The sequence below is a fragment of the Myripristis murdjan genome, chromosome 5 (assembly GCF_902150065.1).
Source record: "Myripristis murdjan chromosome 5, fMyrMur1.1, whole genome shotgun sequence".
NCBI lineage: Eukaryota > Metazoa > Chordata > Actinopteri > Holocentriformes > Holocentridae > Myripristis > Myripristis murdjan.
The window spans coordinates 23376307-23392378 of record NC_043984.1 but is presented as its reverse complement, the minus strand read 5'-3'; the positions used below and the strand labels follow the sequence as shown (position 1 = coordinate 23392378).

Sequence of the window (16072 nt, the reverse complement as noted above, 5' to 3'; positions counted from 1 at the left end):
TAGACGTAAGGACCGAGGAGGCCTGGATGGGGAGAGGGGCAGAGGGAGAGAAGGGGGGACAGATAAAGGGCAGGGGAGCCGGTGGAGGTGGTTGGCATGGTGGTGCCACTGAAACTGAAGTTGTCAATGTGTCAGTAAGTGAGCTGAGTCTGTTGTGAGTTTATTTTCACGCAACAGCGCTTTTACACTCAGACCAAGCAGCTTCTTATTGACCATAGACAGTAAGCAGAAGTGTGAGGCCTCATGACTTGGAACTGGGCATGTCACAGGGTTTCTTATGCTGCCTGGAAAATTTTGTAAAAAGACAGAATTTGATTTGATCATTTCCAGGCCTGGAAGAAGTATGGAAATTTGAAGAGGAATTCATTTCCAGGCTGTTAGTTCAATGTAAACTTTTCTAAAATATGTCATTTATGAAATCGCAACAAGTAAGTCTTAATGCATTGTTCGTTTTGAAGAAGCCGTGTTTTACGTTGGGCGAGTGGGTGAGATAACATGTCAGATGCTTCCTTTCGACTGCCTCGGGCTGAAGCAATTTTCGATGATTCGATGACGATTTTACAACGTAATAACAAAATGTAATAGTTGAAGTTTTAGGCGCCTGGAAAATTTACAGGCCTGGTAAACATTTAATTGAAAAAAATATATATATAGTGAAAAGTCTGGAAATATAAATCTGGAAAAGTATGGAAAAGGTATGGAACTTTGAAATAGAAAATGTGTAGAAACCCTGATATCAGAGGAATTGACATTTTGGTCCTGAGCCAATTCAGAAAAAAAAAATCCACATTTTCAAAATATGCTTTTAGTATCTGTATCAATTCAACTTGATCCCTCACTGTGTAAACTGTGTGTGACACTGTGTGTTTTTTATTCTAATGTAGCCTCACAGCCTGTAATGTTGAAATGCTTAAAAGTTGGACTCATACTTACGGAGGACTGCAAATCAAAGTGAGAGCACATTATCGTCAGAACATTTCATACAGTTCCTCTAATTTGAAATTCAAATTTTGTTGGAGTGCTTTGTTTTCTACTTGAAAGCTACAGCGCAGTGTTGCACCTGTAACTCAGTGCGACCTATATGTTTAAATGCTTGTAAGGCAGAGCTTCTTTTTACTTGTTTGTTATACAAAGTTTTTAAATAAAATAGTGTGTGCTGAATAGGATTTCTGTTTTAGCCGTGGTATTGTATGGCATTGTACCCTGTCCATCTCTCTCCCCCCGTCTGCTTTGTCACACATCTAGCCACACATGAACTTCCAGCCTGCCAGCAGTGTTTTTGTATACAAATAGTAACCAGCACTTAACCTAATGTGTGACTTCCAGACTTACTCCAGCTGCTGGAGAGTTCACTGCAGCCCAACAATAAACAAAATACGAAGTGGATATAAATACGGCTAAAGACATCTGCAACTCTCAGGCTACAAAAATGAGCCAGTGAAGCCATTCAACCAAAATAGCTGCTTCTGCTTGCCTAAATGAACCAAGAGGATGTTATGGTGCAGACTAACTTTAGAAACAGGAAGTCACTGTTTCTGTGTGTGTATGTGTGTGTGTGTGTGTGTCAGCGGATTGGGCTAGCAGTGCTTTGGTGTGCACAGCAGCCCCACAAAAAGAGGATGATGGTTGTGAAATGAGTATGCTATTACAGAAACCAGAAGTTTGTCTCCTGACTATTTTTAGCACCACAGCGCTCGAATGAGAGACAGAGAAAAGCGCACATGTACAGATCTTATCAAGATGCATTTCTCTCTATTTTTGAAATGTGCTAGATTTTATCTTATCAAGTACATTCAAATTCAGTCTACACAAATACATTTAGGAACATCTACGGCAAAAAGAAAGGCTTACAGAACACCAAAAACAAAGTCTGGGTAACACCTGTGCTGTCGTTGCAGTGATTATTCGTTGTGCCATGTTAAAACAAGTGTGTATATGACCTGTGTTAGTAACCTCGGGGTAAGATGATAGGAAGCAATCAGAGCAGCCTGAGGATCCCTGTGAGGTCAGGGTGCAAGAAACCCTAACTGTCTTGCTGGCTCTCTGAATGCATAATGCAGTGAGTGAGCTGGCTTTGTGTGTGTGTGTGTGATTTAGTTATCCTCTTAGTCCGTGATCCTTTAAGAAAAAAACAACTGGGCTGGAGGAGTGCTGATAGGCAAAACATATTTGATCTGAAGTGCGGCTGCACAGACTTCAGATACAACGTGTTCTACGCTATGTTTGTCAGGGTAAAAATACATCGCAGGTGGTTCTTTTCTGTTTAGAGGAGAAATAAGACTGACTTCCTGATCATTTCCTTTCTCTCAGGGGAGCTGACTTGTTTGGTAATCGTCTGTGCTTGTGTGTGTGTGTATGTGTGTGTGTGCGTGTGTGAGGGTGTGAGAGAGAGAGAGAGTGTACATGAATTGGGCCACACCACCACCACCACCCTCCCCAACCACCATCCTACTCCTCTGATGATTGTCTGATTTCCTTTGAAAACACACAGACATTCTTCTGGTAATACACACCGTTCTGCTGCAACTGGTACTTCCTGTTGCTGTCGAATGTGAAGCTTATACAAATACACACGGTCAAGCACCAACAGCTTTGACACTGTCCCTTACTGACACACAAACACGAACAAGCTGGAGGCACAGACGACTGAAATACCTCTGAGTCTTGGTGTCTGGGAGGTTGAGTGTTGCTCGACATGTACTTGCTTCCTTGAGTTACAGCCTGCAGGAGTCTTACCTGGCAAGGTAGGACTGCTGTGACAGCAGGAGATGAGAGAAAGACAAATGTTTAGAAAGAAAGAATGAGGGCTATAAATTGGTGACTGTTGGCTCTCATCCCTTGTGTCTGTCTCTCTTTGTCTTTGCCTAATTTTATGTTAAAACTGTTAAAAAACAGTTGTGTGTCAAAATTTTAATGGTTGTAGAGTATACTGTATGCATTTTGAATTCTGAAGTACTTCATTTCAGAGTGCCAAATTAAATAATCAGGATACAGATACTGTATAGGATGGAAAATGCACCCTATATTATTTATTTTCCTTATTTCATCAGGACTAACAATCATGGTTGGTGATCAGCATTTTCAGTTTAGTGATAGTTTTGAAAGAATACAGTATGTGTCTGTGTCACTCTTTTAATCACTCAGTCTCAATCACATACACACACACACACACACACACAGGTACTCTCCATGAACAAAGCGTGCTGTTATGTAATGCTTATTAGGTTATCAGGCAGGGTGACGGACCTGAAAAAACAAATCACAACAGCCAGCTTACACAATATGATAATATCCCTAATAAAAATAGTTCTTTCATTAAGTTCCTGCCTGTTGTGTCATGTTTTCGCTGCTCTTAGTCTGGCTTGACCTACAGTAACTAGAGGGTGGGAGTGTTTTCCTTCTTCATAGGAATTTTGTGAACCAAAAAACACCTTCTCACATATCTCTCTCTCTTTCTGAGTCAGTCTTGCTGCTGAGGATGCGAGCCAAATAATGCCATCTGGCTCTGTACGACTTATGGCTCTGGCATGGAGTTCAGTCAGACTCGATCCGTGCAGCCTACATTTAAAGCGGAGATTTGCCTCAGGCTGTTTTATTGCAGTACTTGCATGTTTCTGAAACTTTTGGAAGTGTTTAGGTGTGAATGTCTTGTGAAATAGTTGTGGGCTTGATTCAAACCATAATTGCAGTTGCTGTTAATTTGACTTGGGACCGGTAGCCATTAAATAATAAGTTGTCTAGATAAATATCAGGTATCTACTTGACTTGTCTGGTTTGATTATGTAATCTCTTACTCATTATTTCCAAGATAAGTCCAATGAGAACAATGGCAGCTCAAATGTGTGTTTGTCTTAGTGACATAATGTGAGAATAACTTTGTTGTCACTGCAGAAGGGATTGCAGTGTTATACAATGCTGTCCACACAGTCGGTAATGTAGTTAAACAGGGTATACCAGTAAAGACATGGCCGCTTGCCGGAATCATGTGAGTAATGTTGAGTAATATTTTTGGTGGCAATCATTCAGCCATACCGGTTCAGTAAATTTCCATAACCTCCCCTCCATCCCTCTTCCCCAGAGGGAGCAGGGTGTCTCCTTCCATACAGTATCTGTCTATTCTTTTCCTCACAAGACTATTTGAACCCATGTTTATTGGTTTCAGGTGTCTGTCACGTCGACACGTGAGATGGTATCAAGTTATCTGTGAGCTTGCTTGTGTTTTTGTCTTGTTGATATAAGTCATCAGCTGTCACCTAAATAACTTCAGGTTATGTTTCTCTATCCGTGGGCATGTGTGGTATCAGCGACAAGGAAGGATATTAGTGTGCCATGTGTGACACACTTGAATTTGAAAGCTAAAGTTCCACCAGCACACCTACAGTGGTTCAAAATAGATCAAAACCTTTTCTCATTCCACTGCACCTATAAAAAGACATCTGTCTTTGGTTATGACTCTGAAGTTTGGTTCAACTGTCTCACTGTTTGGTGCTAAATTTAGAGTTATCATCATCATCATCATCATCATCATCATTATCATCATCATCATCATTATTATTATTATTATTATTATTATTCTTTCACAAACAGATGTCAGATTCCTGTATCTGACCCAAATGCCTGGACCTCACAGTGTTCAAATCCACCTCCCTCCCCTTTGATTCCTTCATTCTTTCATTCTTTCATTCTTTCGTGGCTGCCCCTTCCCCCCGTTGCTTTTTTGAATGCAGTTTTGGACGGTGCCCAGCACACTTGAGGCAGGAAGACTTGAATGAAATGAAATATGACTGGTGAAAACACAGAGTTCAAGTACAGGTATACATGTGGGCATAAACTTATGCCAAACAAACTTAATGCACTCTTTATCATGTTGGCATTACCACAAATAGTGAGTGACGTTTCAATTGTTCAAGGACTTATTCAGCGAGTATCTGTTTAAAACATACTTCCTTGGGTAATCCACTGCGGTATGAACTGGACATGCTGTCCTAAGTCATGTATACTATTTCACAATGTACGGTATTCTCCAAGTCCTGTGGAATTTATGCTAGTTAGACTGAAGATCACGGGGTTTCCTATTTAGGGTGATTTCTCATCTCATATCAGAAATAATCCATCCCTGACAAGTTCAGCGGTGTGCCAAATCCACAACCTAAACACTCTACACACTACATGAAACAAGCTGCATTCCAGAAAAAATTACCATCCAACAAAATGATTTGTCTCTGTTCTCTCTGTCTGTCTGTAGTGGATGTGATAGTCTCCGATCAGGTTTTGTCACTGATCAGTCGAAATCAGCCCATGGACCTGAGGGTCAGCCAGAGGTTGGAGCGTCCAGTCCTCGACTCGGCCATGCTGCCACCCCATCCTCCTCTCTTTGTGGGGCCCTTCTCTTCTCAAACTTGCTCCCAGTTTTCCCAGCAGCACTTACCGGTGAGGACAAACTTAATAGTGTTTCAGTATGAAGCACGCATAATAAATAAAAAACCAGTGCAGGAGGGGGTAGCTTCAGTAAAACCATGCATATTCAGCAATGGTGTGGATGTGCAGCAGGAAGAGGCAGGGGTGTTAAGCTGTTCAGAGTAAACAAACCCCCTATTGTCAGTTCCTGTTTGTGCTCAGTGTGCACAACAATAGCACTAACAGCAGCATCTTATTCTTGTGTGCCCAAGAATTGCACAATTTCCAGATGGCTACTGCTTTACATGAATGCAATAATGCAGCTATTGCCAGTTTTTCAATTTAGACAATAGTGTGATTAAGCCATTTACATGATTGCATAAGTTGACAGCTCCCCATAATAATCATTTAGTGTTTAGTTTGATTATCCACAATTTTCCAAACATTAGATTTTTTTTTCTAAAACAAACAAACAAAAAATTCTACCACATCATGTAGTTGTCACAGCCTCTGGCACCCCTCATAAATGTCAATACAGACTCAGGGGTTGCTAATGTAATAATAAATTACCTTCCTTCAGGTGTTACTTTTGGGAGACCTGTTGTTGCACTTAAACAAGGAGTTATGTGAACATCTGGGCCCAGAGTGCCGCCAGCATGTCACCATCATATACTCCTCATTATTTGTACTGTCACTTGAAAGCTTTGTAGAATGGTCAATCGAGCCATTTGTCACAAACGTATAGATGTTTGTATACATATAGTCTAATGGCTCTAGGTGCCTGGAAAATGTGCATTGCATCCTTCAAAAGGTTGCAAATAGAGCGCTCAAGCCTGTCCTGCTGCTTTCAGATACTATTAAGATCTAATCGGCTGTATGTAGACATCCTATAAGCAGTTGTCAATGACCGATATTGGTAAGAATCACCTGTTATAGCAGACTTCAGCCTCCTCAAACATGTTGAGCTAGACATGCATAACTTGGGCACAGCTTAAAAATATGACTACTACCTACACTGTGGAACCTGTGCCAGCAAATTTGCATCAGCCAGTTGTAGGCTGCAGTGCCCTGTGTAGACACCATTCACATCAGACAATTTTTTTTCTGTGCTGTGAAAGGGGGGTTGAGGTGTATACATGTCCTAACAATTCTTAGAATTGAATGGGATCGCTGGGTCCTCCATTTTATGCCATCTGTGATATGATGGAAAAGTTCAGCACTGATTGAGCACTAAGTCAGGATCTCTCAATAATGACAGCCTCTTGAACAGGAAGAAAAGAAAAATTTCTGATTGAGAATTCCCTAATCTGCTTGTGACAATGTTCAGTGTTTGCATGTAGCATAATTAACAGCCACCATAGTGAAAATCAGTGTGACCCAAATAGAAACCTGTTTAACAGTATGATCCCCATTATGCAATGAAAGCAACCCTGTCAAAGGTTTTGTCTTCACTAGATTTCCTGCAGTGATGCATACTGCAAAGTGTTTTGTGAACTGATTGCAAAAACTAAGTTCTATGATCAAACCGACAAATCATTAATATTTTCACGATAATTTTATAGAATATATCTATCTGTGTATTAACTGGTCAGCTTGGCTTTAATGTGCTGTATGCACGGGTTCATGAACAGTAAAGGCTCCTTTTCTTTCATTGTGAGGGTTTGCATGCTCTCTAACAATTAGTGAATCAGAAAATTCTCTTGCACCGGTCAGACGCTTTAGCTTACCAAAGCTTAAGCAGCATCCATTAAAATGTTCAGCAGTCAGGTCAGGTAAATCAGGTCATCTAAAACAGACCACCTTTATTTTATTTTGACTGGTGCTCACCATAGATCTACGAGGTGGTGGCATCTTTTAGCCTGAAGATGAACCCCTATTAAATCAAAGTTGCCAATGCATGGTCTCATGCAAAGCTTGTGACCATATTCAATTATATAAGGATGTTTGTTTCTTTGTTAGAGTCTGTGGTGATAAGCTTTGCTTCCTTTTTGTTTGTGTGCCTCACATATGCACAACCCATGTAGACTGGAGTATTCAATGTCTGTATCTCTTCTTTTCCCCTTTTCAGTATAACATTGACAAAAGGCAAATAGAGATGGAGCAGGAGAACAGAGAAGAGCTGCGACAGCTGATGCACAAGAGTAGGAATGAACAAAGTGAGTATTTTGTGCATTCTGCCATTATGTAACGTGGGGGTTTTGTAGGTTCCCTGAAAGACCAAATTTTATGATATGTTCATGTAAGACATAGTGCACCGTATGTTTGAATGACAATTGAGGGGATTTCCAGCTGTACTGTGGTGTACACTCAGATTCCAAGCAAATCTTTATTCATATCAGACCTTCATCAAACAAAGAGGCTTGTTTCAGAAAATGCTGTTTTTGTTTTCACCATGTATAGGAAATGAAGACCACATACCGTAGAAGCAAGTGATAAATATTTTGGATTGTGCGTCAGACGTTTGTCTTGTCATCTTCCTAATACCTAAAATACCTGCTTCTCTTTTGAGGAGGAAGTTGTAGTAATGAAATTTCGCTTGTAAAAAAATAAATAAATAATTTAAAAAAGGCATCACAAGCAATGTGAATTATTTTGACATCATCAATCCACTATTGACTGAAATGTGCAAGATCCATGTCACTTGATTGGACTTGATTTACTGACAGGTGCTGTAGCCAGTCCCATCGTAAGGCAGAAACTGCGGCAACGGTTGATTGAGAAGAGGCAGGCTGCCCTTGAAAGGAGCACTACCGGCCACAGCAGTGTAACTCACAGAGGCCCCAGGTGAGAGAGTGAGACATTCAGAGCACAACAGAAAAAGTGGAACATGGACTGTAACACAGTCAGATTTCTGCAAAAGGTGTATGACTCTCCTGATGTTTTATTGTGGCAATACTGCAGAGCTCCACAAGGCAAAAACTTGAATAATACCAGGTCCCATTTTGCTATTTTATTGAGTCAATGTTGACCATCACAAAGAATGGATCAAGCAAGTGAAACTGTCTCCATTCCCTTTGAGCCAAAAAGTGACCATTGTGTATCCATTTACTGCTTTTAATATTTAATGTCAAAGAATAGGTTTATGGAATACATTAACAGAGCTAGTCTCCCTCTGTCCTCTATTAATCATGTTATATTCATTGCCAAGGGAACCGGATCCCGATATGCCCCCAAAGTCTCAGCCAACACCCTGTGACCAGCGCAAGGACCTCGCCCTCCGTAGGACAGGTAAGATACTTTTACTGTGATGGAGTTCCCCTTGTGAGGTAGAGGCATATATGTGCAGGTTTCTGGTGATTTTCCATTTCAGTTGTACTGTGGGATACTCAGTGTAATTTTAGTTACATAGACTCATCCGACTGCATAACTCACTGGGTTGTCCTGTTTAGCATGATTCTCTCCTATATATAAGCAAACCTTCATTAAGTTACTTACCCTGGACTAGAAAGAGAGACAGAATGAATGTACTGTGGAGTGTTCTTTCAGGCATGACAGAGGAAAGTCATCAAGTACCAGGGCTGCAGGGCAAGAAAGAGACCCAAGAGTCATAAAAACAGTGAGAGTGAGATACAAAGGCCAGAGCAGTTACATAACATTAACTAAGGTATGTGTAAAATGAACTGCGTGAGAGTCCACAGTAGATAGAGTAGGGGTGGTTTCTGTCTACTGTACATTTCACCACGTACACTACCCATTCAGAAATGTTGACTGTAAAAATGTTTCCCTAGCAGCCCTAAGTACCAACACACACACACACACACACACACACCCTTTGGTGCATTTTTTTTTTTTTTTTTGGCTTGGTGACAACAGCACACTGTCTTTTATCTGCTCTGAGCCAGCTGCTGATTGGTTGTTTTGTTTGGTGTCATTGTAACCTGACCAAAGTAAACATGGCACTTTTTCATGCTGTTGAGTAGGGCTGCGAATTTGTTGGGTTTGGCTGTGCCACAGATTGTTTTAACAGGGTTTTGTTATGCAAAATAAACTGAGTTTATCATTGTAGCTCATTCATAACTAAGTCTTGCTGATAGATGTGATGTATGTGACGTCAGCCAGATTTTCTTAAATCAAAGTTTTTATCATGTTATTATCATGTTCTGCATGCTTTTGAACTATGGAAGCATCTCCAGACAGGCAGGAATATTATTGCGTCTGTGTGTGTGTTTGCCTGCTTGCATTGTTGCATCTATGTGTGTGTACAAGCACAGCTGTGCATGTTCATGCATTCACTCATGTGTATTTTGGTTGTGTGTGTAGTCTCTGAGCCCACTCTGAAGTGGAAGTTAAAGAAGCACATCAGTACTAGGCAAAGTCCTCTGCAGCGCAAGACCAGTGCCCCTGCTACCATCAAGCACAGGACAAAAGAAACTCTGGGTAGAGTACCCATATTAGCAGGACAGTGAGCCAGTGGCGTCGCCAGACCTATTTTAGGGGGCTTAAGCCTCCTCAAAATTTTACTTTAGAACCATTTAATGATTTTTATGTTTGTTTGTTTTCTTTTCTTTTCTTTGTGACTTGAAACAAAATGCACTATTGAGATTCCAAAATTTTAACACACATGTCCACCCTTCACCCGTAATTTTCCTTTAAGTTCTAAAAATTAAGAGCTTAGTCTAATTTTATAATAATAATAATAATAATAATAATAATAATAAAAAGGAAGCAGCAAAGGGAGTGTGGTTAGAGGGTTGAAAGAGCAGGTTTGATCAAGCTGAGTGATGTGATATGACATAATAGTAACATGTATTATTCCTGGAAATTTTTAGTTGCAAAGGTGCACAACATAGTATTTTATGGTAATTCCTCTTTGAATCATAGAAATGCAGATAGGAAGCCAGGGACCAGATGGGTGGAGAGGGAAAAGGATCCAAAACTTTAAACAATTTAAAGTTTGTGACAGTATAGCCGAATAATTTGTTGATTTTAGGCCTATCGCTACTCTCAAAAATGATGGGAAACCATCTTCTTTCGGTGCATTTTTCCTGCAGGGTCATGCCCTTCGACCCCCCCGAATAGAGGCTTAGCCCCCCTGAACATAGACCTTTGGTGACGCCCCTGCATTTCGCTGCTGTCCTTTTTACACTGCTGTCTCACCTGTTTTATGTTTATGTTGCTTGGATGTGTCCAGTACTCGAGTTGAGGGGGGACGAGGGTGGATGGCATCCCCCCTGAAATAAAAACGGTCAAAATCACTCCCCCTGTAAAACTGCCACCCTTACTTTTCATCAAGTGAAAAAAATTGACCATCCCCCCTAAATTTTTTTTACAACTCGACTACTGGATGTGTCTTTTTTATTTGTGCTTTACCATGCAAAATGTGTTAAAGATATGTGAAGATTTTATGTCATTTTAACACATCTACAGTAGTAATTTACCAGTATTATTTGTGGGATGTCACATCCTGTGTTGCATGAATACGTCTCCTCTGGGAGTTTTGTGTGTCATGAGCTGATTCGGTGTCTTTCTATCCTGTCACCCAGACTCTTCTCCCAGCAGCAGTAGCACCCCGGCATCAGGGTGCAGCTCACCCAACGACATTCAGTCAGACAACGGGCCCCCCTCACTGACTGCTGGACTGGCCCACGAGGTGAGTCGTTCTGTTGCATGTGCATTTGAGAAATTGCTGCTGTCATCCAGAGTGACATATGAGCAAGTAGGGGTTCAGTGTCTTGCTCGTTCTAGTACACACAGAGATATGATGTATTCCACAACGATAACAAGAAAACAAGAGCCCTCATTGGTCTCATCTCTTCCATTATGAATTTATACATAAAATGCTTACTATGAAGTTTGAATTCAAGTTTATTTATAACCCTGAGTCACAAAGGGCCTTACAGGGTGATAGTTTATCTAAAACAAAACACTAACCATGACAACCAAACCTTCTGCTTGCATGCTTTGCAAAAGCAAGTGTGAATTCAGTTCACAGAATGCAGAAGGTTTATTTTAGGTTCATTTTGGGTTTTTTTCCTGTGGTTGTTGAAGTGTATCGTTTTTTGTCTTGGTTGTATTGTTAGAGATGTTGGTAAAAGATTGGTATTGTGAGTGAAGTCTGAGATAGAAACAGATAGTTGTGGCACTGTTATCCACTGGACTACAGATACTTCAGACCTAAGAATAGGAGCTCCTCATTCTTATTCTCATGACCTTATAAGCATTTACCTAACTCTGTAGTATTTATAATTAATTATCAACAGCTAATGTGTACACAAGGCCTCAACACCAGCATCAAAATTTCAATTAGGCTCCTCAAATCCTCAGGAGTAGCACCTAGCCCTCTGCAGGACTGTGACCTTCAGTAAGACTAAATTAGTCCTACCTATACTAAATGTGCTTATTGATAAATACATGATCAAACATAAAAACCTATATTACCATGATTATTTCAACTTCAGTGTTGTTTTATTGATTTTATTTAGGTCTTTAAAGGACACGGAGAAGGAGAGACAGCTGAAGGTTAACTGGTTGTTTTATGCATCACAGTGCTGTGGTGTTGCCCAGTGTTTTAAAGAGGGAGATTCAGGGAGGCCAGATGGGTGCCAAAGGCCATGTTACTTGATCAGTAAAACATCAGTCCATTTTCCATTACATGACTGTCCTCAGTTGTTTCAAAAGGACTGTGGGTAGATGTGTTTTTTGCTTGTTTTGTTTGCTTCCAATACATAAGTGTAACCTGTGTGAATGTTGATAAAACCACATGACATTCATACTCATTGTATAATATTATAAAAAGATTGAAATGGTCTCTGTTATATCACAAATCACATGTTTTTATGTTTTGTGCTCAAAAAGAATAATTCATTAAAGCATTATGCATATTGCGCATATTTCCTGCATATCTCACTAACTCAGGCACAAAGACTGCTGCTGCAGCATGATCGCAGTTTGGCCTTCACCTTGCCTCCCAGCTCCACTGCCATGCCCAGCATCACTGTTGGCCTTCCTGCACAGGTTGGCAATGATACCTAACCATGCACCCACTGAAAATCCAAGACGTTGCAGTAATATGTTCTAACAAATTACTCACAAAGTATAAATAAATTGTCATGTACCCTTTTCCAACATAAACAAGCATGTGTAGGTCTTTCTTATGATCATTTTCATTCACCTGCTGTCATCTCTTCCTTGCTTTCTGATGTGTCTATCACATGATCTCCTCTCCTCTCTCTTTTTCTTCTCCTCTTCTCTTGCTCACCCCTGTCTCCTCAGACTGACAGACCTCCAGTTAGCCAGCGAGTACCCAGGACTCTGCCAGTATCTGCGCTGCCTCAGGTCTACCTGCCTCTGGACGGTAGCAGCCAAGCCCTGACCCAGCACTTGCAGCCCATCCTTATAGTGGAACCGCACACTGGACTGGTGCACACACAACTCCTCAGTGGTGAGAAGTGTATCTAGTGGTGTACACAAGGATCAGGCAGAGCTCCATGCATGCACATGTGCATATATGCATACAGATATGTGGAATCCCGCACATTAACAAGACATGGTTATTTTAACACAGGAAACAACAGGCATATTGCAAGCACTCCTCTGCACTTCACTATAGCAATCCTTTTGCCTGATTATAAACATCACAATAGTGCCCTCTACTGCCACTTGTCAAGATGTTGGACTATGACAATACAGGAACATACTGTAAATGCATGCAACAGTAGTCATGAGAGTGGAATGTGATAACATCTTGGTATACTACATTAGAAATAAAGTATTTTCTACAAAAGTCTCATTTTCTAATTTAGCAATTTGAAAGTGGAGTGCAGCTATGATATATTTATTTCTTGTGTGATTCATTATCCCCTCTCTTCCCTTTCTATTTCTGTCTCAGATATGAATGAATGATTTAGATTGTTATAATACCACTATTATCTTTACTGTCCTCCCTTGGCTTCCACTGATCCCTTTTGCCCATTCCTCATCCTCTGCCTCACTCCCCTCTCTGCTTCTGCTCATCGCTCTTTCTCTTCCCATCTTACTCTCCGCTCTTCTGCTCCTATTTTTATCTCTCCTTCATACTTTTCTCATTCCTTATGAAGCCCATTTCATTTTTCTCTCACCCCTTTCACACACATTGTATCCCTCTTCTTCCTCACCTTTTCTCTTTTCATTTTTTTCCTGTCTTACCCAGTTTTTTTTTTCTCCTCTTACCTCCAGTTCACGGCTTGAGTCCTGTTCACCTGCAGCAGCAGCAACAACCACGTCTCTCTTCCGCTGCCAGAGGGGAAAGCCCGGTCATCCCATCCTCACACAAACCCCTCAGACAAACCCATTCAGAGCCTCTGCCCTACAGCCACTCATCTCTGGCCTCCCGTGTTGGACAGTACCCAACTACCCAGCACCACCTACTCCAGCAATACCATAACAACCTGGAGAGGCTCAAGCTGAGCACACACATGGACAAGGTGAGAAAAGCCAGGGGTGGGTACACAAAACAACAGACACTATATGTTTGCAATGCTCTGCTAATACTCAGCAGTGTGTTGATTTGTCAGGCTCTGTTCATTTAATTTGTTTTCCAGTGTATACAGAAACCTAAAGTAGAGAGCACTATAAATACAAAAAGACACCAGAAAACATGTCAAAAGATGTCATGGCAACTCAGTAGCACATACATGATACCGTGTAGCCATGATGTCCTGGGCTACAATACACCCCTTGACCTTTATCAAATCTAATCAAATGTCATCTCTCTCCCTCCAAGTCATTCCTGTCCATCTCTACTGTCAACTGAGAAATAAAGGCAAAAATGCACCAAAATGTTGTAAAAAGTAGATATTTGTAATCATCTGTTTGTCCTGTGTCAGCTGATGAACAAGTCCATCGAGAAGCCCCGACTGACTGAGATCCCAACTGAGGAAATGGACCTGGAGGAGATTGGTTCAGGGTCGGGGTCTGGGCCGGGGTCCATGTGTGGCTCAGAGCCGGGCTCATTGTCTGAGGAGAGTTACCACCGGAGACAAAGCGGCGCCAGCACAGACTCAGTTTATGACACAGAGTCCACTACCTCCTCACGGGAGAGCTTGGTCGAACATTCACACTCACTCAGTCAGGTACTAGTATAAAAACACACTCACACACACACACACACACACACACACACACACACACACAGCTCTCCAAGGATGTGATCCAGTTAGGTCTAAAGAAGGTCTAGAGTTTAACTTAGTTCAAGAAAGACAGTGAAATGTTACATGTTCTTTGCAGATTTTCAGCATCACTTGTTGTGTCCCACCACCCTGGTGCATGGCATCCGGGAGAAACGTCATCATGGCGGCTTTTTGTATCTGTCTTTCTTTGTGTTTACACATTCTTGTGGGAAACAAACAAAAAAATAATAACAAACAATGCATCTTCATACTTAGAATGCATGTTCCCCATATAGAATACATGATCTCATTTTATTTCATTTTCACATTAGTTACTAATGTAACTTCTAATGTAATCAGCCATGTAATGTTACTAATGTAACTTCCTAACACTTATGCAAAGAGTTGGTAGTTAGTATTCACTGATATATGCTAATAAATGTATTACATATCATAATGCATGTTCATATTAGCATCACTGATTAGTTTCACATATCACTGTGATAATGGCAGGACATAACCACCATGCTAAAGCCTGCTCCGAGCCTCTCTCTCATGTTGACAGTGATACCTGCTAGTGAAGTGCAACTGTGTGTGAACTGTGTGTTTAAACTGTGTGTTCTTGCCATCAGGGGGCATCATAGCTCTATTTACACAAGCTGATAAGTCTGCAGTGGGAGTTATCATAGTAGCATGTTTGGGAATGTTGATCAGTTGCTTGTTTTAGACAAGCAGTATCAAATTGACCACATAATGACCGGTTACAAGATCCATACAGGGGTAGTGGAGATAAGAATGTTTGCAAATTTAATCCATTTTGTCCCACCCATATATTACTGCTAATACTACTTTCATGGTTCTTCACTCCCTGTTCTCTCCCTCAGACACACTGGGAACCACAAAGGCAGGCGCTCCACAGACCAGGCATCCAGCTGGACTTCCTGGGTGTGCCCGGCGCCCACCGCCCTCTGTCCCGGGCCCGGTCCTCTCCTGCCTCCACCTCCCTGCCCCCTCCACCTCTACCCACCACGGGTTCCCTGCCACTGCCCAGCCCTGCTGCAGAGACACCCGTCAAGCTACGCTTTACCACCGGTAAGAGACACAGGAAGTCATTTGAGTAGTAAATGTGAAAAGCAGCACTTTAGATTGCAGAATGTAGAATCAGTACACTATTTTGTAAACTAATTGGTGTGTGGTGTAGTTTAAAAAAACAATACATTTTAGTAACAACTCATATGAGACTTCATCATGAATTAATGACTGATATTCTGTATTGTGCGTGTGTGTGTGTGTGTGTGTGTGTGTGTGTGTGTGTGTGTAGGTCTGGTCCACGATGCTCAGATGCAGAAGCACCAGTGTACCTGTGGGGACAACAGCCGTCACCCTGAGCATGCTGGGAGGATCCAGAGCATCTGGTCCAGACTCCAAGAACGAGGCCTCAAGACCCAGTGTGAGGTATGACACACACACTTACACACCCACACACACACACACACACACACATGCACACTCAAATTATCATGCAGACACATGAACAATGACAGTGCATACCCCTCGAATCAATATTTTTTGTATGCATGTTTGTGTGT

General features: G+C 41.4%; 1 protein-coding gene across 4 annotated transcripts in view; it reads left to right on the top strand.

The window, feature by feature from the left end:
* LOC115359111 (histone deacetylase 7-like) overlaps window positions 1-16072 on the top strand; it is a 40560-nt gene that overhangs the window by 12336 nt on the left and 12152 nt on the right. For 2 of the 4 annotated variants that reach the window (XM_030051438.1, XM_030051437.1), the window contains exons 2-13: window positions 5246-5430; window positions 7466-7553; window positions 8064-8181; window positions 8546-8625; window positions 9658-9774; window positions 10881-10987; window positions 12253-12351; window positions 12610-12778; window positions 13552-13799; window positions 14202-14447; window positions 15368-15575; window positions 15805-15938. In XM_030051438.1, coding sequence (XP_029907298.1) covers window positions 5246-5430; window positions 7466-7553; window positions 8064-8181; window positions 8546-8625; window positions 9658-9774; window positions 10881-10987; window positions 12253-12351; window positions 12610-12778; window positions 13552-13799; window positions 14202-14447; window positions 15368-15575; window positions 15805-15938 — 1799 coding nt within the window. Of the gene's footprint in view, window positions 1-2672; window positions 2745-5245; window positions 5431-7465; window positions 7554-8063; window positions 8182-8545; window positions 8626-9657; window positions 9775-10880; window positions 10988-12252; window positions 12352-12609; window positions 12779-13551; window positions 13800-14201; window positions 14448-15367; window positions 15576-15804; window positions 15939-16072 lie in introns of those variants that run through there. The other 2 variants (XM_030051439.1, XM_030051440.1) reach the window with 2 other exon arrangements.